Source organism: Phascolarctos cinereus, unplaced genomic scaffold (assembly GCF_003287225.1).
Source record: "Phascolarctos cinereus isolate Bilbo 61053 unplaced genomic scaffold, phaCin_HiC Scaffold_4;HRSCAF=312, whole genome shotgun sequence".
In the NCBI taxonomy this organism is placed as follows: Eukaryota; Metazoa; Chordata; class Mammalia; order Diprotodontia; family Phascolarctidae; genus Phascolarctos; species Phascolarctos cinereus.
Genome location: NW_027555847.1, coordinates 263,642,129 through 263,668,466, shown reverse-complemented (window position 1 = coordinate 263,668,466; position 26,338 = coordinate 263,642,129). Strand labels below are relative to the sequence as shown.

General features: G+C 37.6%; 1 protein-coding gene across 1 annotated transcript in view; it reads right to left on the bottom strand.

The window, feature by feature from the left end:
• Nucleotides 1–26,338, bottom strand: part of MELK (maternal embryonic leucine zipper kinase) — an 86,064-nt gene that overhangs the window by 6,185 nt on the left and 53,541 nt on the right. Inside the window, exons 9-14 of the mRNA XM_021004634.2 lie at nucleotides 23,397–23,465; nucleotides 20,966–21,064; nucleotides 18,970–19,056; nucleotides 12,801–12,932; nucleotides 7,494–7,722; nucleotides 1,999–2,092 (exon numbers count right to left, since the gene is read on the bottom strand). Of these exons, the coding sequence (XP_020860293.1) occupies nucleotides 1,999–2,092; nucleotides 7,494–7,722; nucleotides 12,801–12,932; nucleotides 18,970–19,056; nucleotides 20,966–21,064; nucleotides 23,397–23,465 (710 nt within the window). The remainder of the gene's footprint in view (nucleotides 1–1,998; nucleotides 2,093–7,493; nucleotides 7,723–12,800; nucleotides 12,933–18,969; nucleotides 19,057–20,965; nucleotides 21,065–23,396; nucleotides 23,466–26,338) is intronic.

Below are 26,338 nucleotides of genomic sequence, written 5' to 3'. Positions count from 1 at the left end.
CACAGTGAACAGTAAAACAGGTCCAAAGTGGTGAAAGTTATTCGTGTCTCTTCAGTGCCCAGATGTGGTATCAAAGTAGGGTTGCATAGCACAGAATTTAGAGCTGAAAGGAACCTCAAGGGTTCAGACTCAAACCCATCTTATTGTAGATAAGGAAACTGAGGCTCAGGGAGCTTAAAAGATTCATACGCTCACAGGGATATAGAGCTAGGGCTAAAAGGAACCTCTGCAGATCATCTAGTTTTCATTTTACAGGAGGAAGAAACAGAGACTCAGAGAGGTCACACAAGCATCAAAGGCAAGATTTAAATCCAGTCTTGTAATCTTCACCTCACAGGAAATGCACAATGAACTCAATCATTATTTCATAGAATCAAACATCTGGAGTGAATCTGAGAAATAATCTAACCCAGGGGTGGGGAACCTGCGCCCTTGAAGCCACATGTGGCTTCTCTGAACTACAAGGATTTTCCCCCTCCTTTCTGAAATATTAGGGGGAATTAGGTTAGAATCAGGGGTGGGGAACCTGTGTCCTCGAGGCCCCATGTGGCCCTCTAGGTCCTCAAGTGCAGCCCTTTGACTGAATCCAGACTTCACAGAACAAATCCTTTTATTAAGGGCCATGTGTGGCCTCGAGGCCACAGGTTCCCTACCCCAATTCTAAACTAATCCCCTAATTTTACAGAAAGGAGGGAGAAAACCCTATAGTTCAGAAAAGTGATTAACAGCTGCTTTTAGTGTCAGAGCCAGGATTAGAACCAAAGGCTCTTGCCCCTATCCCAGGGTTCTTTGCACAATACACTCAGCTGCTTCATACACTAATTCAGTAATGTCAGACTAGATTTGGTCCAGCAGCACTTAGAAGGATTTTGTAATCTAGAGAATAACTTATTTTTTTCTTTTTCTTCTTTTTCCCGATTTTATTAATTTATTGCTTTATTAACGATCACTTCCATATACTTTTGAGCTGAAAATTTTTCTCCCCCTTCCTCCCCACAACTCTCCCCAAGACGGCGCACAATCTGATATAGGTTTTACATTTATAATCCTATTAAACATATTTTCACGTTAGTGAAGTTGTAAGTAAAAATTAAAACCAATAGGAGGAACCATCAGAAAGATGAAACAAAACTCAACAGAAGGTAAAAATAAGTGAGAGCAATTCGACTTCCATAGTTCTTTCTTTGGATATGGACATCATTTTCCATCCCAAGGCCTTTGGAGATGTCTTAGATCCTTGTAATGCTGAGAAGGGTTCAGTTTAACAATATTAGTCATCACATAACATGGCTGTTATTGTGTACAAAGTCCCCTTGGTTCTCCTCACTTCACTCAGCATCAGACCATATACATCTTTCCATATTTTTCTGAAGTCAGCCTGTTCATCATTTCTTATAGCACAATAGTATTCCATTACATTCATATACCACAACTTGCTCAGCCATTCCCCAATTGATGGGCATCCTCTCAATTCCCAATTCTTTGCCACCACAAAAAGAGCTGCTATGTATATTTTTGTACATGTGGGTCCTTTTCCCATTTGTTTGATCTCTTTGGGATATAGCCCTAGAAGTGCTATTGCTGGATCAAAGGGTAAGCACATTTTTGTAAGCCCTCTGGGCATAGTTCCAAATTGTTCTCCAAAATGGCTGGATCATTTCACAACTCCACCAACAATGTATTAGTGTTCCAATTTTCCCACATTCTCTCCAACATTTATCATTTTCCTGTTTTGTCATGTTGGCCAATCTGATAGGTGTGATGTGATACCTCAGAGCTGTTTTGATTTACATTTCTCCAGAGAATAATTTAAACAGATAACAGATAAATTGATAACATATCATTGTGTGCACATGCGTGTGTGTGTGTGTGTGTGTGTGTGTGTGTGTGTGTGTGTGTGTGTGTGTAGGTGTGTGTATAACATATCAAGCATATATTACATGAGGAAATCTGGTCACATCTTAGGTGAACTCAGCATTTAAGTAACTAAACACCTACCGTCTCTCAGGACTAATAACGGCTGTTGGTAATTCCTTTGTTCTCTCTGTGTTTATAGTTCTAATCTGTATTTCTTCCTTGCACTGATTTCTCTCTGATGGATAAAAAAATTACATAAAATTTAAGTTGTAGGCATATTTTGAAAATGGAAAATTTTATCAATATCTTGAATAGTTTTTTCTCAGAAATTTCATATAATATTATTTGTCCAAATAGAGCTCTCTTCCACCATAATTACTCAATAGAATTAGTCAAAATTTAACAATTAGTACATATTGCCATTGTTTCCCTTTCGTGTTGATGGCATAGATGCAGATCAAAAAATATGTAAAACCAGAGGTAATCAGGTAATACAGTGATTGCTGGCTTTTAAGTGATGGGACCAGTGGGGAGTAGTTAGAATCTGCTCAAATGTCTCATTCTTCCTGACTCATGCTGCCATCAAGGCAAGGCAGGAGGTTGGAGAAGACATCTCTTATGTACTTACAGAAATTAAAGGGAAAGTAAGATCAGCTTTATAAGCAACTTTAGAAAGGTACACATTCTACAAAGCAAAGCACATTTAACCTTAAACCACCTTTATAGGATTCATAGTAATGACGAAGTGGGGTCTGGAAAAGAAACACAGGAAAGAGCTATGATTTCATTAGTATAAACTCCCAGTGTGAGAACTTCCTCTCCAACACTAATTACAATCCATATATGACTTGATAAACAAGTCCTAGGGAATTGCTTAACACACCCAGAGATTAAAGTACTTGCCATGGTCACACAGCCAATAAGAGGCAGTGCGGCAGCACTGCCACGGACCCTATGCCAAACTGACTCAATGCTTTATCCTGCTGAATATCCTTTTCAAGGTACACTTAAGTAAAATTCCTTTTGTTAGCTGTTGGCTGATCTACAAGTGTCTCGTTTCATTCCAATCCTGTACCTGGACTACAAGGCTGAACTAAGCCAGACCTGGCCTACAACAGAGGTGGGAAGGAAGGAAGTGCATGCTAGTAATCAAGTGGAACCATCAGCAGACTGGGATGCAACAGCCATAGATGGAGAGGGGAAGAAGGTCGTGTGTACTCATCAGTTCTTAATAACTAATAAGGTCAACCATAACAAGAGAATGGGTAAAAGAAAAAAAATCTAAGTATGTTTATATAATCTTTAAGAATATTTATTCATAACCTGAGTGAGAGGATAGGAAAAATTATATTATTTAACACATTTTTCTAAGTTGAACCATATGGCTCACTTTTATATTACAGTGTTTCAAAGATCATGCCAGCCTTTTTCCTGCTTTCAATTTTCACAGATCTAGCTAGAAGCAAAATGGAAAAACCCTAGATTTTCAATCAGAGAACTTGGGTTCAGATCCCTGCTCTGCCATCCCCTGAGTGACCTTAAGGCTACCACTTCAGCTCTCTGGGCCTCAGCTTCCTTGTCTGGAAAATGGAAGGGGGGGGGGGGAATTGCCCTTAATGGTCTTAAAAGTCCCTTCTAACCCAATCTATAAGCTTATGATGTTAAACTATTCTTTACAGAAGACCAGAACTAGAAGTGACCTCAATTTGTACTAAGAAGCCCCTTTGCAACATTCTGAACAAGTAGATGAAGATGCTTGAAGTCTTCCAATAAAGGGGAAGTCACCAACTACTAAAGCAGCCAATTTGACTACTGGATAGCACTGATGGTCAGAAAATTGTCCTTACATTACACTGATTCTAAGCTTACCTCTCTGAAATTTCCACTTACTGCTTCTAGATCTGTTCTCTGGGGCAAACAGGACAAGCCTAACCCTCTTCCACATTATAGACTTTCAGACTCTTGAAGAAAGGTACTATGCTCCCAGTTTCCCAAATCATCTCCTAGAAAGGCTTCTTTCTTTAAAAGTTTTACACATACACATACATACACACACACACACACACACACACACACACATTAGATGGAGAATATCAGTATGGATGTAGTTAAGTTCCTTCCATAAACTCAATGGTTGAATAAGAATCTCATATTTAGAGTCTAAAGTCTGTAAATCATTCAACTGGAGGAAAGTAACTAATCCATATTAATATTATCAATGTAATGGCTAATATGGAAATGTGTTTTTGCATGACTTTACATGTATAATTGATATACAGCTTGCTTTCTCAATGGGTGAAGGAAGGGCTGGAGGGAGGGAGAGAATCTGTAACTCAAAATTCAAAAGAACAAAAATAACTCACATACTAAATAAATAAATTTAAATTACAGAATAAATATTTTTAAAATTCTTAATGTAAATAGGGATAAGGGGGAGACAGGGAGACAAAAAAGTTAAAGACCGTCTCTAGATTCTCCTTACACTCAAGGACACCAAGAAAAGTCTTTACGTGAGACACTTGGTCATCATCCTGTCTTATATGATAAGCATAACACAGGAATTACTGCCATGCAGATAGCTGTAGCTTTTACTCCAACATGTGTTGCAGGGGATAAAGAAATATATAAATTAGTCATATGAAAAAATGCTCTAAATCACTATTGATTAGAGAAATGCAAATCAAAAGAACGCAGAAAAGTGACTAACAGCTGCTTTTAGTGTCAGAGCCAGGATTAGAACCCAAGGCTCTTGCCCCTATCCCAGGGTGCTTTGGGGTACCACAACACACCTATCAGATTGGCCAACATAACAAAACAAGAAAATGATAAAAATTGGAACACTAATGCATTGTTGGTGGAGTTGTGAAATGATCCAACCATTTTGGAGAGCAATTTGGAACTATGCCCAAAGGGCTATAAAAACGTGCTTACCCTTTGACCCAGCAATAGCACTTCTTATGTATCTCAAAAAGATCATAAAAATGGAAAAAGGACTCACATGTACAAAACTATTTATAGCAGTTCTTTTCGTGGTAGCAAAGAATTGGAAATTGAGAGGATGCCCATTGATTGGGGAATGACTGAATAAGTTGTGGTATATGAATTTAAGGGAATACTATTGTGCTATAAGAAATGATGAGCAGGCAGATTTCAGAAAAACCTGGAAAGACTTATATGGACTGATGCTGAGTGAAGTGAGCAGAACCAGGAGAACGTTGTACACGCTTGTGCGATGACTAACGTTGACAGACTTAGCCCTTCTCAGCAATACAAGGATCTAAGACATCTCCAAAGGTCTCATGATGGAAAATGCTATCCATATCCAAAGAAAGAACTATGGAGTTTTAATTGCAGCTTTTTCTTCTGTTTTCTCTTCCTTGTAGTTCCTCCTATTGGTTCTAATTCTTCCTTACAACATCACTAATGTGAAAATATGTTTAATAGGAATGTATATGTAGAGCCTATACCAGATTGCACGTCATCGTGGGGAGGGAGGGGGAGAAAAATTTAAAACTCAAAAGCTTATGGAAGTGATTGTTGATAAATCACAATAAATTAATTAAAAAAAAGAAATACAGAAATTCTATAAAGAACTTCACAAAATTCTCAAAGGTCAAATCAATATGCAACTTGATTACTTGGTGACTTCAAAGTGAAGAAAGTATAGGAAAGGACAATTAATAAAGCATTTATTGCACCCATGTGTCAGACACTGTGCAGGGCCCTGGAAGTAAAAGATAAAACAATCTCTGCCCTCAAGAAGCTTATATTCTGTAAGGGGAGACAAAATGTATACATACATATTACAAAATAAATACAAGTCAGTTTGGAGGGGGAGGCAGTTGGGGGATCAGGAAGGCCTTAAGTCAGAGGTAATATTTGAGCCAAGTTCAAATTAGTGACTCCAGAAACAAACATGAGTGCAAAGGCACATAAACAGAAGACAGAACGTTAGGTACGAAGAACGGCAAGTGGGTGAGTTTGACTGAAACATGGAGCACATGAAAGGGTATGGTGTAGAATAAGACTGAAGGAAGGTTGGAGATAGATTGTAAAAGACTTTAAATGGAGTTTGTAAAACATGATTCATGACTAAGAAATTAAATAAAAATTACTTAGATGCCTCATGCCTACACGTGAATATTTTCTTCAAGAAATAAGTCAGAAGGCACTGCACATGGAAAACACCAAACATTACCACAAAAAATTAAACTGTTTATATAAACACAGCGCAGTAGAAAGCACTGGATTTGGAGTCAAAGGAATCTGGTTCAAATTCCACCTGACCATGTGGAAGCAAGCAATTTAATTGGTAAGGATCTCAGTTTCCTGGACTGTAAAATGGATTAAATGATATTTAAGGTCTCTCTGTTACATTTCGCTAGGGACTGGAATGGTAGCATAAACTCCTGAACAAGACAGGTTAAAAAGTCTGATAATGCTAAGGGAAGCTGTGAGGGCTACCCTTCCTTTGCCCCTTGCTTGGCAGTAGATTTAGCCACATATCTTAGGATGAATGACTAGATGTCTGGAAAACGTGATAGAAATCAAAGGGGGGGTGGGGAAGAAGGGATGTCGAAGGTCGGTATTTAGGAAGAAAATGACTGAAAGAAACTAACTTTTGTCCAGAGACATGCACATTGATGCAGGTTAACGACTGTATAATGGGCATAAACAATTAAGGACTGATGATTGTATGACATTTGGGAAGGAACAGAAACAGAGCTACAGTTCTGAAAGCCATAAAGATGGGAGGAGAAGGGAACATGCCTCGTTGAATGTGAAGCCTTATAATTCTCAGAAAAGAAGAAATTTTTAGCTATGTTTTCTGTCACAAGCTTGTTCCCTATAGCTTTTGGCCAATAAAGTACCACAATAAATCCAAGTCTCCTCTAAACCTGAGAAGGCCATGATGACAGAGGCAGGGCTGGGAGGAACCTTTCCAATTTTGCATTGTATGATTTTGTAAATGGCTTGCTATGAGGGTGTGAATAATAAGCAGCAGAGCTGGGCTTCAAATCCAGGTCCTCAGACTCTGAATCCTGAGTACTTTGCACTGCCCTAACTACTCTGCAACCTTTAATGTAACATAATAGGAGTATAAATAGATTGAGTACCTAATTTCAGCCCTGAGCCACAGGGAATTTTGTTTTTACTCTAAGATTTTTTTGAAAGTGTTAAGTATCTATCAACAGACATCTGTTATTTGCATTTAAAGGAGGCACTGATCTCTTCAAAAGATACAATCCTCCTTCCAATGACACCAGGGATGCTTTTCTGTTCTCACCAATAAGTTTGCCTGCGCCAGGTAAAGGCCTGGCACTGGAGGAGCTGTAATTCTCCAGCAGTAATGTTTTATAGAAAACAGAAAATAAGCAGATGTCTGCCTCAATGGCCCCAAATATTAGATGTGGATTAAGTGGGAGTTGACTATATTTACTTTCTAAGTAACAGAAACCATGGAAGATTAAAAGAAGTTTAGATTCTTGTAGAAGATCTTTTTGGAAAGGTTGGTCATCCATCTCTTAACTACCATACAGGCATTTGACTTACTTGATGTAAGGCTAGTATTCAAAAATACCACTATTTTCTCACTACTACTTAATCCAAACTTCCAATATGCACACAATCTATACCTTTGCAAGGAGCAGGAGGATTTGGTACAGTTAATATTCCTCTTTCATGCATGCTCTTGCTAACAGGAGTCTTTGGAACAGGCAGCACAAAGTGTTCTTCATCCTTCACAGCAGACTTAGGCATGCACACATTTTCTTTGTTCTCCAATTTCTTTGTGGCTGCTCTGCACAATATTGGAGTTAATGGCTTAGATTCCACATCGTTTGATTCCGTCCATTGCTTTGTGAGCTACAAAAAAAGTTATTGGATGAAAACTCATTGCAGTAGAGAAAAAGTTAATGTTTTATATCACACTCTAATCATTTAAAAATTATCATCCAACACATTTTTAAAAATTCAACAGAACCAAAAGGAATTAACAATGCCTGTATGTTTAAGGACATGTAGATTCAGCTGACATTAGTAAATGTCAATCACCTTAAGTTAAGGTTCAAAGTCTTTTCTTTGGTCCCCATATCAATAGACTTGTTGATTAATCAATCAATAAACATTTATTAAGCACCTACTGATGGGGTGATGGGACCTGGACCCCAAAAGGAAAAGACCTAATCACCTACTATGTGCCAAGTACTGTGCTAAGCAGGGGCACTGAGGCAAAAGACAGTCCAAAGGAGAAGATAAATAAATAAAAATAAATTAACAAAATAAATAAAAAGTAAGCTTTATACAGGATAAATAGGAAATAATTAAAAGAGGGAAAGCTCTGGAATTAATTGGGGCTAGGGAATACAACAGAAAATATGACAGATTTTTTTTTTAAATAAGAAAAAAAAAATCAATCATTAATTCAAAGGAAAATCCCTAGGAGAGGAAAGAATCTATGACAAAAAGGTATATGGTACCTAAAATTAAAGCTTGTGTTTATGGAACCAGGACACTGCTAGATTTTCCTTCATGCATGATCTCTGGCTTGAAATGAGTTACACACTTTGTTTTTTTTCTTTTCTTGTTATTCTGAACTCGATAAACACCAACCAAAATGAGTACTTCTATATACATTGTAGAAGAGGAAATGATTGTACGTAAAACTGCAAATCTCTACACAATATATTTTCAATATTAGCTTCCTACTTCATCAATGTGTTTAAGTTGAACAGTTTACATATAATTTTAAATTAATTTGTATTTAAGATAAATTCCCTGTATGATTTTGGGAGTCTTTAAAGATATCTCTGCAGATGAAATATCCTCATATAGTTCATAAATAAGTAGGAATTTTAAGATTTCAAATACAATACTATCATTATCGTGAGCCACATGTTCAAACTCAGATTCTTTTAACTATTCAGTGTCTGAGGCAAGGGAGGTGAAGAATAGTTAAATGGATTATCTATAAAAACTAGTTTGAAAATTAGATACACTCCTGGAGGGAAGGAGGGAGGGGTGGCCCTTTGTGAATCAACCACTTTTTCAAACTGTAAGACATATTTCCACATCCCATGAAATCTTAAAGCTGGGAACTCATACCTGAAAATAAATCTCTTCTGCAGCATCCCTCACAAGCAGTCACCTCGCCTCTATTTGAAGGCTTCTCATGACAAAGAAACCTCTACCTCATGAAGAAGCCCATCCTACTTCTAATTAACTTTATGGGAAGTCTGTAACTGCACCAAGCCTAAATCTGTCTTCCTTGCAAATTCTACCCGCTGCTTCTAGTTATGCCCTCTAGAACTAAAGTAGAACAAGTCTAATCAGTCTTCCACATAACAGTCCTTCAAATACTTAAGTACAGCGATCATGTCTCTCCCAAATCTCTTTTCCAAGCTACATATCCCCAGTTCCTTCACCCAATCCTGTTGACAGAGCATCTGTTTGCACCATCCTGAGTTTTCTTATGAATGAGCTCTAGAACATCAACGTCCTTCCCAAAACATAGTTTACAGAGCTGAACACAACATTCCAGACATAGTCTGGATGCAGTACAAATGAAACTATCACCGCCCTTGTTCTGAACATCACACCTCTATGACACACCACCTCCGGTAGTGCACTGGATAGAATGCAGGGCCTGGAGTCAGGAACACCTAAGTTCAAATCCATTCTCAGACACTTAACTAGCTGAGTGACTTTGGGCAAGTCACTTAAACCTGTTTGCCTCAGTTTCCTCATCTATAAAATAGGGATGATAATAATAGCATTCAATTTGAAGAACTGTGGTGAAGATCAAAAGAAATAAAATTTGTAAAGTGCTTGTCACAATGCCTGGAACATAGCAGACACTATACAAAAGCATATTTCCTTCCCTTTCCCTATTACTAACACTTCATTTTATTAGTTTTTTGGTTGTCATTACCACTCTATGGCCTCATATTATTGAGTTTCAGAGTTCACTAACATCACCATATCTCTTTCACACAAACTATCATCTATCTAGACACACCTTCCATATCCTATAACTCTGTAGAGTACTTCTGGAAACTAACTGAGAGCTCCAATCAGACTGATTAACATGACAAAAAAGGAAAAAGACAAATGCTGGAAGGGATGTAGAAAAATAGAGACTGCTAATGCACTGTTAGCGGAGTTGTGAACTAGTCCAACTATTCTGTTTTGTTTTGTTTTGTTTTGTGGTGAAGCAGTCGGAGTTAAGTGATTTGCCCAGGGTCACACAGCTAGTCAGTGTCATGTGTCTGAGACTGGATTTGAACTCATGTCCTTCTGACTTCAAGGCCAGAGCTCTATCCACTGCACCACCTAGCTGCCCTAGTCCAACTATTCTGAAGAACAATTTGGAACTATGACCAAAGGGCTATAAACTGTGCATCCCCTTTGATACAGCAATACCAGTACTAGGTCTGTATCCCAAGGAGATCAAAGAAAAAGGAAAATATTTTTGTACAAAAATATTTATAGCAGCTCTTTTTATGGTAACAAAAAATTGGAAATTGAGGGGATACTCAGAAACTGGCGAATGGCTGAACAAGGTGTAGTATATGATTATGATGGAATACTCTTATGCTATAAGAAATGACAAGGAGGACGGTTTCAGAAAAACCTGGGAAGACTTATATGAACTGATGCAAAGTGAAGTGAACAGAACCAGGAGAACATCGTACACAGTTACAGCAGTATTGTAATGATGATCAATTGCAAAAGACTTAGCAACTCTGATCAATACAATGAATCAAGACAATTCCAAAGGACTCATGATGAAAAATGCTATCTACCTACAGAGAGAGAACTAGAGCTTAAGTTCAGATTGAAACATATTTTTCATTTTCTTTACTTTTCTTGCAGTTTTTTGTTTTTGCTTTTTGCAACATAGCTAATATGAAATATGTTTTGCATGACCTCACATATATAATCAGGATCATATTGCTTGCCTTGGTGAGGGAGAGGCTGGAAGCAAAACAAGAATTAAGAACTCAAAAAAACCTTTTAAGTGAATGTTAAAAATATTAAAAAAACAAAAAAGAAAAGAAAGAAACTAGCTGTGAAAGGTAGCATAGCATAGTGGACAGAATGGTGATATGTTAGTCGGGAGGACCTGGGTTCCAATTCTGCCCTTTACTCCAACTATATAACCATGTACAGATCACTTAACTTCTCTGAACCTCAATTTCCTTATCTGTAAATTGAGCATAACAATATCTGTAGTATCTCCCTCCTAGAATGCTCAGGGTTCAAATGTGGCAATGTCCTTTGCAAACTGCCAAGTGATATAAAAAGTCAGTTATCACAATGATTGTCCTATGTCCCTATTCAATTTCATCTTATTAGATTCAGATCCTTTTGTATACTATTTCCGTCACCTAACGTGTTAAAATCCCTCCCAACTTTGACTTACCTAAAAATCTGATAAACACAGCATCAATGTTTTCATATAAGTCAATAATGAGACAGAACTTTCATTGCTTACTATTACTATTACTATTATTGCTGACCACTGGGCTGTACACAAGGAATCAGGATTGTACGCTCTATAAAGGAAGATCACATATGGTGGGGTGAGGGGAGCATGCTAGGAAGCAGGGGGCTGGGGAGGACAAGGTGGACAGACTGCAGGGGAACATTGAGGAGACCCAGTTCTCAGCTAAATCAGTCAAAAGGCTCAACTGCAAAAGTCAGGGGCAGTCAAAGACAGAGTCCAAGTTTCTGATGGGGTGGGAAGGATGGTTGGAGAGCAGGAAAAGTGAAAGAAATATAGGCCCTCCTCACCTCTTGCTTGGACCGATGCCATAAGCCTTCTAACCAGCCTCCCTACCTCCAATCTCTCCCACTCCAATCCATCCTCCACTCCAACTCAAAAGCTCTTTCTTGCTATCAGGATCAAACATAAAATTCTCTCGCTCTTCCTACTCTTCCAATCTCCTTACACTTCATTCGACATACTCTACGATCCAGAGACACTGGCCTTGTTGGTCCTCACATGCCACATTCCATATTCTGGTGACTTCACACCTTTTCACAGCTATCTCCCATGCCTAGAATGCTCTTTCTCTTCCCTTCTGCCTCCACAGCTCAATTCTCACTTTCTATAGGTCATTCCTGGCTGCTGTGCCACCCCTCCAGCCCAAAACCAATCTCCAGTTCCACTGCCTTCTACTTCCCCGGTATGATATATCTTGCAGGTACAGTTTTTGCATGTTGTTTCTCCCATTAGAGTGTGAGCTCCCTGGGGGCAGGACCTGGTTTTCTGCCTTTCTCTGTATCCACAATTGTTTAGCACACCCTCTGGCACATAGTTAACATTTAATAACTGTGCTTCTTGACTCACTGCTTGGCCCCAAGGGAGACCTCAGACTAAAGACTGAAAGTCACAGGGATTTCAGGTCAATCTAAAGAACTTCCTAACAAATGGATTTATTACAAAAATTCAAAAGCGTTTCAATAGACAGTGAGATCCTAACTATTGGCTGTATTCAAGAAGTGACTTGCGATTGCTTGCTACGGATACTATAGAAGAGATTCAACCATTAGGTTGGGTATTGTATTCGATGACTTCTAACATTTCTTCCAATTCTATAATTCTGTCATTTCATGTCTGGTCAGCCCTTTCTTTGTAATATCATTCATATCTGACCCTTTATTCTTTCCAGTTACCACCCAGTTCAGGCTCACACCATCTCATACTGGACTAATCTCCCAGCCTAACTTCTAAGTTGTTTATTTTTCTACCCAAAGCTCCCCTTGTTAAGAATTTTTAGTAATATGTTTTGAAATAGCTCTATTCTGGCTTCTTCTCACTGGCAAAGCTGGCTTTTCAAACACTACAACTGTCTCATAACAGTGAGAATTAAGAACCAACCACATTATGAATGAATTGCAGACTACCACATTATACAACAAAAAGACCTCAAATTTACCTGTAGTTCTTTGAAGGAAGGAGCACTTGTTTGTTCTCCACTGACAGATGGAAGCCTTAATCGAACTGGTTTTCCATGAGATTTCTTAGCAAGAAGTAGGTGATAAGTAGCTGTAAGTTGATCATATTGCCACTGGGGAAAAACAAAACACACAACTGTTTGGAATACTAATTATACTGGTTTCTGAAACAAGTTATTACTAGAACTGTGTAACTCTTGACCCTACCATAAATTTGCACTCTATATGAAGGGCCAGAAAACTTCAGCCCACTTTGAAAATAGAAAAACCATTCTTAGCGCAACAGGTATACGAAATCAGGTGGTCAGGGGGAATTTGGCCTGTAGGCTGTAGTTTGCCAACCCCTGCTTCATATCGTGATAGTTTCTGGTCATGACTTGTGATTTGATCTGTGTAGGAAATGCCCCCAAGAGTAACGCCCCCTTATCAAAGCAATTTATCATCTTAGAGAATTGTCTGGGGGAGATAAGAAATAAAAACAGTAAATAAGTATTTATAAAGCACTTACTATGTGCCAGACCCTGTGCTAGGAGCTGGGCATAGAAAGAAAGGCAAAAGACAAAAAGTCCCTGAAGTGGAGGAACTTGTAACCTAATAGGGGACCCACCATGTAAACAACCACGTACCAACAAGCTGTACACAGGATAAAGAGGAAGTAATCAACAGAGAGTAGGGACTATTCGGACTGGAAAAAGGGAGATTTTAGTTGGGACTTGAAGGAAGCTAGAGAAGTCAGTAGGGGAGATGAGAAAGGAGAATATTCTCGGCATGACAGACAGACAGAGAAAACGTCTGGAACTGAGAGATGGGAGTGTCTTATCCAAGAAACAGTAAGGCAGCTAGTGTCACTGGATTGAAGAGTATATGTCAGGTAGTAAGGTGTGAGAAGATGGAAACGGAGAGGGGTATAGGTTATGAAGGACTTTGTATATGATCCTGTAGATGAGGGGGGACCACTAGAGTAGGAGGGTGACATAGTCAGATCTATACTTTGGGAAAATCACATTAGTAGATGAATAGCAGATGATGGAATGGAATGGGGAGAGACTTGAGACAGGCAGATGCACCAGCCAGCTGTTGCAATAGTGCAGACATGAGAAGATGAGAGCATGCATGAGAGTGGTGGAAGTATCAGAGATAATGATATTAAATCTATTTACCTCTAATCTTAAACCTGTCACTGTCTGCCTTCTATACTACATAATATATTTACTGTACCTCTTAGAATGTTGATATGTGATGGATACATTAAATTGGTCAGATACAATGGTTAAACAAGAAACAATTACTTTCATATTTGTAAGAGCTGAAAACTGTCCTTTTTCCCAGGCAAAACAGACTGAAAACTTTTGCATAAGTTAGACAACAAATTAAATTTCCTATTGTTATAAATTGAACAAGCTATTTTGACAGCTCTCAATTGTATTGTTGAGGTTATTTTAGTTCATAAAGACTAATTTGACATATGGTCTTCTTTCCTTGTCATTTATATCACACAAATATGGTATGAAGGATGGACTGAAGGAAGAAGGGAGTATAGAGAAGTTAAAGTTGGAATAGATTTGGGAAGAAAGGTAATTTTTGGACATGCTGAGTTCAAATTGCCTAGGTTGAATCTTACAGATAACTAGAGATAGAAGACTGGAGCCTGAGCAAATATCAAGGCCAAGAGATATAGTACTGGGAGTCATTTGAGTAGAAGTGAAAATTAAAGCTGAGAGAATGAATGAAAATACCAAAAGAGAAAATAGAGAGCCAGAAGGGGAAAAAAAATAAAGGCTGAGGACAAAATCTTAACAAACAACAAAATCAAAGGGTCAAGAAGAAGAGCCAGTAAAGGAGAAGTGTGAGGGGAGCCAGGCCTGTGGTAACACAGAAGCCAGAGAAAAAATATCTGTCAACAATCCAGTACATATTTATTACGCACTATGTGCCATGCACTGTTCTAGGAAGTGGGGATCCAAATGCAAATAATGAAATAATCCCTACTTCCAATGAAATTACATTCTACGGGGGGAGACAACTACAAACAGAAATGTCAAAGTACAAGTACATGCAAAAGTATATGAAGTATAAAGAAGTTAATACTTACAAATATAAACAAAGCATTTCACTCCAATTGAGTAGGAGAGCAACATGATCATATCTGCACTTAAGGAAAATTACTTTGGCATCATTGTGTAATATGGAGTGGAGTGGTAAAAGTCTTAAGGAGGGAGACCAATTAGGAAGTGACTATAATAATCCTGGCTAGAGGTGATAAGGGACCGAACTGAAAGGACAGAGAGAATCAGGCAGATGTAAGAGATGCTGTGGTGCAGCATGCATAAAGCTCACAGCCGAGAGTCAAGACCTAAGTTCAAATATAGCCTTAGACACTTATGAGATGTATGACCCTGGGCAAGTCACTTAATCTGTCTGTCCAGTTTCCTCAACTGTAAAATGGGGATAAAAATAGCATCTACCATCTATCTACTGAGGATCAAATGAGCTAACATTTGTAAAAGCACTTAGCATAGTACCTGGCACATAGTAGTGCCTAATAAATATTTATTCCTTTCTCTTATTCCCTTATTTGTGTGGTGAGGGAGAATAAGGAAGATGAGGATAACGCCAAAATTCAAACCTGAGACACTGGAAAGATGGTGGTGCCTTCAAAAGAAATAGGGAAGTTTAGAAGAGGTGAAGGTAAATTCAGCTCTAGACATGTTGAATTTGAGATGTCTCTGGGATACCCAGTTTGAAATATCCAATAGGCAATTGATGAAATGGGACTGAAACTCAGGGAAGAGCCTGGGTCTGTATATGTATATCTGCATAGAGTTGAGAGAGTTTAGAGGTAGAAGAGAAGATGGCACAAGGCAGAAGGAGTAACTGACAGTATCGAATACTGAAAAAAATCAAAGAGAATGAAGAGTGAGAAGAAGTCTTTGGATTACCAACAATGCAAAAGCAGAATTGCAGAATATAGGGGGTAAGGAGTGAGTAGGTGATGGGGATGTGAAGGTACGGCATGCAGCCTAGCTTAAGAAAGATAAGGCAGTAGTTCAGTGAGAAAGAAGAATCAAAAGAATCAGGTTTTTAGAATTAACAAGACCTAAACATGTTCATAGGTAGAAGGAAGGGAACCAATATAAAAATGAGATATTACATATTCAGGAAAGAATTCTTCATTACAAGGGAGATGGTAAAAGAAGGATATAGGGAAATGGCAATATCGTTTAAAAAGTATCAACAATTTTTAAGATGTTTGAGAGAGGGGGACTTGATGGAATCAGGTCTTAGAGGGGAGAAGGAAGTGGTCAGAGAGCACAGGTAAAGGGAATCAGCCCTGTACACCAAAGGGCACTGGTAAGGAAAAGCAATGCCTTTTCCTTTAAAAAAAGGAAAATAGGTAAACACGCCAAGAAGTTTTTAGATATGGAGGAAGACAGCTGGGCAAGCTCCCAGAATTTAATGTCAGGTTTTGTTTTTTCAGTTAAGTAGGAAACTGGGTCATCTGCTTTATATGTTGGGGGATGAGGTTTGAAAGTTTGAAGAATAAGACAAGGATTTACAACAGCCACTGTAGGGAATAAGGAATGGTATATGTGAGACAAAAAGTGCTCAGCAGTAAGAGCTCAAGAGAGGTTTAGTGCCTCATAACTGGATACCAATGACTTTCTTTAGTGATGTTCAGCAATTGTAGTCAGGAATGGAAGAACCAAATGGAGGAAGCTACACACGAATCATAAGTTGGGAATAAAAGACAAAGCAAAAGATTCTAGAATGGTAGCCAGTGAATTATTAAAGCATCTGAACCTAGAGTCCAGGCTGAGTAGTAGAGACAAAGAGAAAAGGGAGAGGCTGACGACTAGAGATCAAAATAAAAACAAAGAATATGGCATAGTAGATAAACCACTAGACCTGAGGTCAAGAACACATAAGTTCAAATCCCATTTCTGAAACTTAAAACTAGCTGTGTGACAATATGAAAGTCACAGCCTCTCTAGGCTTCATTTGTAAAATGGGAAAAATATCTTTAGTACCTACACCTTACAGGATTAGTTATTAAGAGGCTCAAATGAAATAATGCATGAAATAATGACAAATATCAGTCATTATTAATGGTGTAAATGAATGAGTGGGAGAGCAGAATTTCAAAAGTCAGGATTTTGAAGCTAATATAGTAGTTCCATGTGACAAGGGCTGCAAGGTGACCACTGTGTATCTGAAGTAGGCTGGAGGTCACTGGAACAGCAGAGATCAAGAAATATATGGTCAGGGAGGGAAAAGGAACATCAAGATGGATACTAAAGGCTCAAAAGACAACAGCAGCAGGTGTTTAATGCCATTGGATCACAGGATCACAGACTAGAAAGATATAGACTAGACTAGACTAGACCAGACTAGAGCTGGAAGGAACTTTAGAGGTCGTTTGGTCCAACCTTTCACTCTACAAATGAAAAAACTAAGACTTAGAGAGGTTAAGACACTTGGCCAAGGTCATACTGGTAGTACATGGCAGAGCTCAGATTCAAACTTTGGTCTGTTACTCCAAGTTCAGCACTCTTTCTATTGCATCTTACTGCTTCCTCATAGTCACAGTTCAGTAAAAATATTTATTTGGTAAATTCCTTACCTTGCAAGTTATAAAAAACGAAAAGAATTTTTTTTTTCATTTGCCTAGGCAATGGGGTTAAGTGACTTGCCCAGGGTCACACAGTTAGTGGGTATTATGTGTCTGAGGCCGGATTTGAACTCAGGTCCTCCTGACTCCAGGGCCAGTGCTCTATTCACTGCGCCACTAGCTGACCCCCCCAAAAAAATTTTTTAAACACTTTTTAAAAATATTGAATAAGAAAGTTTTGTGAATCTATACTACAATTCCCTTTCATTCAATATGTAAGTACAAATATATCTATTTCAAGAAAAGATCACTGAGAGGACAATCACATTATATAAAGGTAGAAAGTTTAAGGTAGGGTGCAAGATGGTGCAGTGGATAGAGCACCTGCCCTGAAGTCAGGAGGGACCTGAATTCAAATCCGGCCTCAGACCAAACACTTGACACGTGATTAGCTGTATGACCCTGGGCAAGTCACTTAACCCCAACTGTCTAAAAAAAGAAAAAGAAAGTTTAAGGTAACTAAACAGCAGAAAACACTAAAATTTCATGATTAAATGATTCATAAAAATGGGCATGAGCATTACATGTAGGGTAAGAATAAAACAGTATGACAATAGTTAAATTAGAAGTTCTACTTTAGATAAGTGTGAAATAAAAGACAGCAAAGGTTAAGGAGTGAGAGGACAGAAAGTAGAGATAATTTTCTATAAGTATGGTTGAGAAAAGGGGGAAAGACAAAGAGCAACAGCTTCAAGATTTTTTTGAGGATGGGAGACACTTGGGAATGTCTGAAGGATCCAGTATAGGGAGAGGATGAAAGGACATCTGCTGTGGGACAAGGGAGGGCATGAAATCAAGAAGGGTCACATCATTATCAGAGATTGAAGTGAGAGGGGAAGCTGGTGTCAAGAGGTTTTTAGAAGAAGAGGGAACTTATGGCAAATGGTCTTAATTTTCTCAGTAAAATAAGAGGTAAGGTCCTTAGGTGAGAGAATGTTAGAAGCTTGAGGAAATAAAATATGGTTTAGAATAGCTTCTCTAGGAATAAACTAGGGAATCAACTGGGGAAGAACAAAAGGACTGCCTTGCTGCAGTGAGAGCCCAGTTGAAGACAGATAACATGAATTTATAGTGTATCCAGTTAGCACAATTGTATGACTTATTCTCTAGCTCTGTTTAGTAGCACGTAAGCAGAAGCAGAGGAAGCATCAGATAGGGGAAGTAATCCAAATTAACTGGAGAGTAAAGGAGAATATAGGGATGATTTGCTTACCTACAGGGAAAATAGCTTAGAGAACACTGTCACCACAATCCTATCTCAAATCAGCATCACTGGCATAGTATTCTACTTTTACTGAAGGCCAGAAAACATCAGAAAAATTATAAGTAGGAATAGTGCTGAAATTTAAAATGAGTTCATTTTCAATATAAGTTTGCAATAAAGACAATCAGTAAGCTTTCATATTGTGCTCATAAAAACAGGAAAAACATTTTAAATAAAGTAGACAGAAAAAAAACATGTAACAAATCATTGTTCTTACCAATGAAATTAAGTCTTCCATTAATTGTCTGTTGTGTTTATAATATACTGAAAGTTCTACAACACAGTCTTCATCAAGACGTCCACACTATAATGGCAACATGAATAATTAGATTAACAAAAATTCTGTTGGAAATTAAAATAGAACACTAGTTTTATTCATTAATACTTAGCATCACTACATAAAAACAATGTGGGACATAGCTATGTTGAGGTCACAGTTTATCACTGCTCAGTGTCTCTATTCTAGAAAACAAGAAGGGAAAAACAGCAGTAAGGCTATGGTTTAATCGTCATAACTAGTTATTCCATCACCTGCAACGTACTTAGATAAGGGGGGAGGCAAACAGAAGGAGAAGCAGGTCTCCAGATGAAATGGCTGAAGAAGCTTAAAGAAAGAAAAATCAGTACAGGACATGAGAGCTGCAGAACAGAGAGGCATGATGTGTGAACAAGGCAAGGGTTAAGATGGAGAAGAATGTAACTGTGGTACAAAATTTACTGGGAGGGAGAGAGTGTGATCTAACATCCATAGATGACAGCAACAAGGATCTAGACAGGAAGGAGTGAATTTTAAAGGCAGAGAGGTATTTGCTGAATGATGGTGGCAGAAAGAAAAACTGAAAGTAGCAGCTAGAAACAAGAAACATTTTGCTAATTCCTAGTCCTGGTCAGGAGACATCAGTGAAGGAAGAGTCAGTCTTAGAGAGGGTGTCAAAAGAATTTGGCATCTTTAAGAAAAGACCAGATATCAATGAAATGACGGAAGGAAAAGAAAAAGAAGAGATTTAGGTCAAAGGAAAGTTTGTTAGCAAGGCAGTTAAATTCCAGAGGAAACAGTAGAAAGGGAAGACAGAGGAAGATAAGGATTGGAGAACACCAGGGAAGTATTTACTGATTCCCTTTCTGAACCCAAGAGGCCTGTGGATCCCCAAGCAAGGTGACACTCTGAGAGAAATAGGCTCCACTAGGAACACGGATATGAGATCCTAGTGAGGGATCAAGGCCTGGCAGCATCATGTTAATTCCAGCTCTGTGACTCAAGTATAGTAACTAGATAAAAGGGAACTGCAAGTGTTAGAAGCAGATTTTTTTTTAATCACAGAACTCACCATATTTCAGATAATGTATACATTTAGGTAAGAACTGCTACTGTTCCATTAAAAGATAAAGTTTATATTCTTTCTCATAATAGCTAAATTTTCTAAGATACTTATTCTTTCTACTATAGTCCTAAATTAGGGGAAAAAATTTTTAGAATAGATAAGGAAAATATACACCTGCTCTTTTTCATCTAACATGTCATCTTTATTTTATTTCGTGTTGTTATAACACATTTTTTCATGAGGTTTATGGGTGTGACTAGAAACTGAGATTCCATGAAAAAACCTTACATGGAGAAGTGACGACACCCAATGGCCACGTGTAGGCATTTTACATTGTCTACTCTCTTAATGTCATTAGATCATCATAGAAGCATAGGATTTTAGAACTGAAAGGGATTAAACTAAGAGATTTACATTAAATTTAAAAGATTACAATTACTAAAGTCCAAAAAAAGGAAATAATCATATTTGCTATAGATAACTGCAACCATATGACAAATTGTTGCACTTACATAATTGCAATTAATAGCTCTTGAAATCAAGTTTAAGCTGTGATGCTCATAGTTCATATATTGATAAGACAAAAGAAGAATGAGCTAAGTTTAGCTGGGCTAGTGGGGAGGGAATAGGGTCAATCTGGAATCCAGTTGCAGAATTATAAAAATAGTCAAGCAACAGTGAGAGTGGCATATTCTGCTCTGTATTTCCAAGGATTTCTTGGGGCTAACAATGGTACAGTCCTATCAACTGAGGATAAGAAGAATACAAAGGTAAAGAACCAAGTAGAACATCATGAAAATCATCATCTAGCATTTTAAAGCATCCTAATTTTTGATGAGGATTAGACCAAAAAACACAAAACAGTATAAACAATATTTCCATTATACTCACTGGATATTTACTCTGCCATTCAACAGGACACAAGTTATCTTGCATGATCCAGGGGTGGCTCAGCAGATGTTTCACAGAAATCCGTTTCTTTGGGTCCACCTAGTGGCCATTGAGAATTGGCCAGAGATTACCTTTTTCAAATGGATAGAATACTTTTTCTCCTAAGGGCTCAAACTTCATTCGAACAGTTAAAAACTTTATAATCACGAAAATGCCATGTTGCAGTGGTCTTGGTATAAGATATTCTGAAATGTGAATCCAGGCAAAAAACAAAACAAAATCCTATAGCAATCAATACTGGCTTTTAAGTTAAGTGCCAAGCAGAATTAACTTTATTGACATAGACATTATTCATAAAGTTCAGCCAGTAAATCTATTATAACATATTTTTGCCAAAAAACATAACCTTAGGAAATAAATATTTAGTAATTTAAGATGTAAGCAGTCACAACACTGGGTGCCGTATTAAATATACAACATGCCTTTTCCAAAAAACTTACAATCAAATAAAATACTTCAAAAAGGATACTCTTTCATTAAATCCATATAGTTTTCAGATGTAAGGATGATGGGAAGAAAAAAAAATCAATCAGCAAGTATTTATTAAGCATCTATTGTGTGCCTAAAATTGTGCTAGATACAAAGACAAAAATCAAACACTCCTTGTCCACGAAGAACATATATTGCAATCCAAGGGAATGAACGCCTGATACATGGAAAAGTACAAAGTAAAATGGGATACTCTAATAGTCGCTAGGGGGAAAGAGGTGGTTTGGAAAGGCCTCTCCTCAGGGCTCAGCTTTGAAGGAAGTAGGGCTTCCAAGAAGCAGAGGAGGAGAACAAGAGGGACAGCTTGGACAAAGGCATGGAGAAAGACGAGGAACACCAAGGAAGCCATTTTAGCTGTAATATAAAGTGCAAGAAGGGAAGTCAGGCGTAATAAGTCTGGTAAGGTAGGCTGGAATCAGACTGCACAGGGCTTTCAATGAGGCACCAAGGAACAAACGAAGCTTTTTCAGCAGAAAGGTGACATCGTCAAGGATTAGATGTTGCCAATCTTGCTCTGGACAATTAATTGCATATGCCCTACTTAACCAAGGCAGATGAACCAGAATTGGATTTTGACAAAGAAAGGAAATGGTAAATGAAAATGGGTTCCAGATATATAGCAATAGTAACCCATATTGCATTAACATACTATAATATTAGATTTTCAGTATTTCAAATGTTGAATTTTCCCAGTCCTAGAATGGTAACGATGGAAGGATCATCAAATCTAGCTTCCTGACCTAATGCTTAACTGTGAGTCCTTCCTGATTTTTGTTGGGATAAACAAAACCTATACTTTATTCGATTACCCTGAGTACTTGAATGGGAACTGCAGGTCCTTTAATCAAACAAACCAAATACTGATTCCTAAGGGCAAATCTATATAGTGGCAAAAACAAGCCCAAAAAAATTACCAAACAGCTTCCAAGACTGAACAAAACCCATGTGAGCCCACAGTTACAGTTCTTGAGCATCGGCTTACTTTTCAGAAAGCTTACTTGTAAGTATACAGAGTAGACAGAAGCCCAGCAGAGAGAGAAGTATATGTGTATCTTAGTCATAGGCTCAAGTACAAGTACTTTGTGTTTCTTGTTAGGTAAAATAAAATATACCCTATATTCAGTGCCTAAGAGGGTCAAGTTGAAGCTCAACTTTTAGACATGAGTAAGAATTTTACTTTCCCAGAGGAAACCCCAGAATAAACCAAGGGGAATTTAGAGAGAGGCTTCCAAAACTGTCTTCCAGAGCTTTGGTTTGGAGTCATAAATTTTATTTTTGTTGACAAGAAAGAAATTAAGATTCTGAGAAATATCTTATTCACAATCTACTAAATATTTAATTGAATTCTCACAACAACCCTTAAAGATTATCATCTCCACTGCATATGTGAGAAGGTGCAAGAGATGTTAAATGACTTGACTAAGGTAGTCAATGGCAGGAAGGAGGTGAGAACCTAGGTCTCCCTTCTTCCAGACCAAGTTTCTCTTTATTACATTAAACTATTCCCTCCATTTCATGCCATATGCCAAATAGACAAATATAAGGCTATGAGAGAGAAAAGAGTGCTTGGGTCAATTAGAAAGTAGAAAAAAGAACCAGAGATTTTTTTAAAGTATAGATACAGGTAGTACATATGACAGAGCCCTCAAAAACCTAGCATATGTAATTTAATTCAATGAAGGAATCCAATGAAGTTTTTTGTTTTTAATGAAGGATGATATAGTAGAAATAAGGAAGGAGTCATTATTTGGAGGTAAGGGAGAAAAGTGTTGGTCCTTTTAAGTTCTAATCAAGGAAAAGACTTAATACAACTTGAAAAATTTTCAGAAAAGCAGAAAGTAGTGATTTCACTAGACAAAAATTACTTAAAAGTAAATTTTACCTGCAGCATTTGTTGAAGAAGTAGAATACTGCCAGGAGACAACCATTTTGGAATATCATATTTTCCTCGCTAAAGAAAAAAGAGTTAAAGTAGGTTAGATTAAATTATTCTTGACAGGTTTCCTGATCAATAATATATTGATGTGGTAAAAGTTAACAGAAACATGGGTGAAGCAATTTTCTAAAATAATATCTTATTTTCCCCAATTACATGTTAAAACAATTTTTAATACTTTTTTTTAAGTTTTGAGTTCCAAATTCTATTCTTTCCTCTTTCCCTTTCTTCCCTCCCTTCTCCCTGAGACTGCAAGCAATTCGATATAGGTTATGCATGTACAATTATGTAAAACATTTCCATATTAGTCATTTTGTAGAAGAAGACTCAAACAAACAAAAGAATGAAAGAAAGAAAGTGAAAAATAGTATGCTTCAGTCTTTATTCAGAGAATATTCTCTGAAGGCAGATAGTATGTTTCATCATGAGTCTTTCGGGATTGTCATAGATCATTGTATTGCTGAGAATGGCTGTTATTCATAGCTGTTCATCATGCAATATTGTTGTTACTGCATATAATGTTCTCCTGGTTCTGTTCACTTCACTTTGCCTGAGTTCACATAAGTCTTTCCAGGTTTTTCTGAAAATATCCTGCTCATCATTTCTTACAGCACAGTAATATTCCATCCCAATCATATACCACAATTTGTTCAATCATACCCAGTTGATGAGCATACCCTCAATTTCCAATTCCTAGCCACCACAAAAAGAGCTGCTATAAATAGTTTTGTACAAATAGGTCCTTCCCTCCCCTGCTCTTTTGTATTGCTTGATCAAAGGATATACATGGCTTTATAGCCCTTTGGACATAGTTCAAAATTGCTCTCCAGAATGGATGGATCCATTCACAACTCCACCAACAGTACATTAGTGTCCCAGTTTTCCCACAACCCTTCAAACATTTATTATTTTCTTTTTTTATCATATTAACCAATCTGATGGGTGTGAAGCGGTACCTCAGAGTTGTTTTAATTTGCATTTCTCTAATTTTATATAATCAAAATTATCTATTTTACATTTCATAATGCTCTCTATACCTTGTTTGGTTCTAAATCCTTTCCTTATCCATAGATTTGAGAGGTAAACTATTCCATGCTCTCCTAATGTGCTCATGGTATCACCCTTTAAGTATAAATCATATACCAATTTTGACCTTATCTTGGTATATGGTGTGAGATGTGGGTCTATACCTAGTTTCTGCCATACTGTTTTCTAGTTGGGAAGCAATTTTTTACTTTAAGGAATAGGAATATTTACAGTATACTTCAGAGTCAATCCTCAAATTATACTAATAGAAGAAAGGAGCGGTAGAGCACTGACAGTGAAAAGATTAGGTTTATTTGGCTTTGTAATGTATCACATGATTTTTACATTAAATTATAAATTTCAGTATTACTTTTTTTTAAATTTGTAAATCTGTAATACACATCAATTAATAGTGAGAAAAAAATGGCTTAGAAGTAAACTTGATGGCAGAGAAAAATAAGCCAGAATTTTAAAATAATAGTGGCTAATCCACAAAGCAGAACATAATTATCTGCATGCATGCTGACTACAGGGGCATGTTGTGACACAAGAAAACTCCTGAACGTAACTTCCTAGAATCCATCTCTCCCTTTTGAGAATGGATGAGACTTATTATAGATAAGATACAGGTATGATAGATAGATAGATAGATAGATAGATAGATAGATAGATAGATAGATAGATAGATAGATAGATAGATAGATACAGGAGTGTGTGTGTGTGTGTGTGTGTGTGTGTGTGTGTGTGTGTATTCTATTACACTAAAACATTCTGGCTACAAGTTAAAATCAGAATTTGGAGTCTGCCATTCAAGAAAGGATGGACAAAACATTAATTCACTGTAGTACAGGTCTACACAGTAGACCTCTGATTTCAGAAGTGCAGAGAGTTCTCTGTAAGTTTCTTGAACAAAGGGCAGGTCAGCGCCTTCTGGGCAACTTACAGTCACAGGGCGTTGCCCAGAGCACTGAGATGTTAAGTGACTTACCTACAGTCACATAACCAGTAGGGATCTCTGGGAGCTGGAACCTGAGCCCAGGTCTCACCAGTTCTGAAGTCAGCTCTCTATCCAATATGCCATGCTCGTTTCATTATAATACAACATTAAATTGTGGACAAGAATAGGATATATTATCTATCCAACTCCCCTCCCAACTTCTAAGGAGCTAATAAAAAATTTCTCCCATAGTAAACTGCCACTGTGTGGTTGCTTGCAGAGTTGACTACTCCAAAACATATCAGATGCCATTTAATCATCTATCAATATGATTGGAAGAACATGTATGTATGTTTAGAGACTCAATCTAACCCCAGATCTAATTCTGGTAGATCACCCAGAAGAGCTCTGGGTCTGGGGACCTAGGCTAATCATTTCTGTGACTCATATTGTCCCGGTCATCTATGGTTCCAGGGTTAGGAAGACACAAAACAGAACTGAGATAAGGTAAGCAAGCAGGCAAACTATAACAATCCACAGGGATGGATTCAGGGAAGATCCACAGGGATGGGACAGGGAGCTACCAAGATCCATAAATATGAGAGATATGCTTGTCAATAAAAACCAGGTTTAACTAAAATTTAATGAATATGGTGATCTTGACTGTGAAGGAGAAATACTACTCCTATATATTATTAATATTAATTTGTCTCAGAGCAGCAGGGGCACCACACTTTCAGCAAAGTAGTCCCAACAACAATAATAGCTGCTGGCATTTATATAGGACTCTACATTTTGCCAACCACTTTTCTCACAACACTCTTATAGAATAAATAATGTATTATTACTGCCCTTTTGTAGATGAGGAAGGAGAGGTTCATGGAGGGTAAGTGATTTGCCCATGGGCACACTAAGAATAAATAGG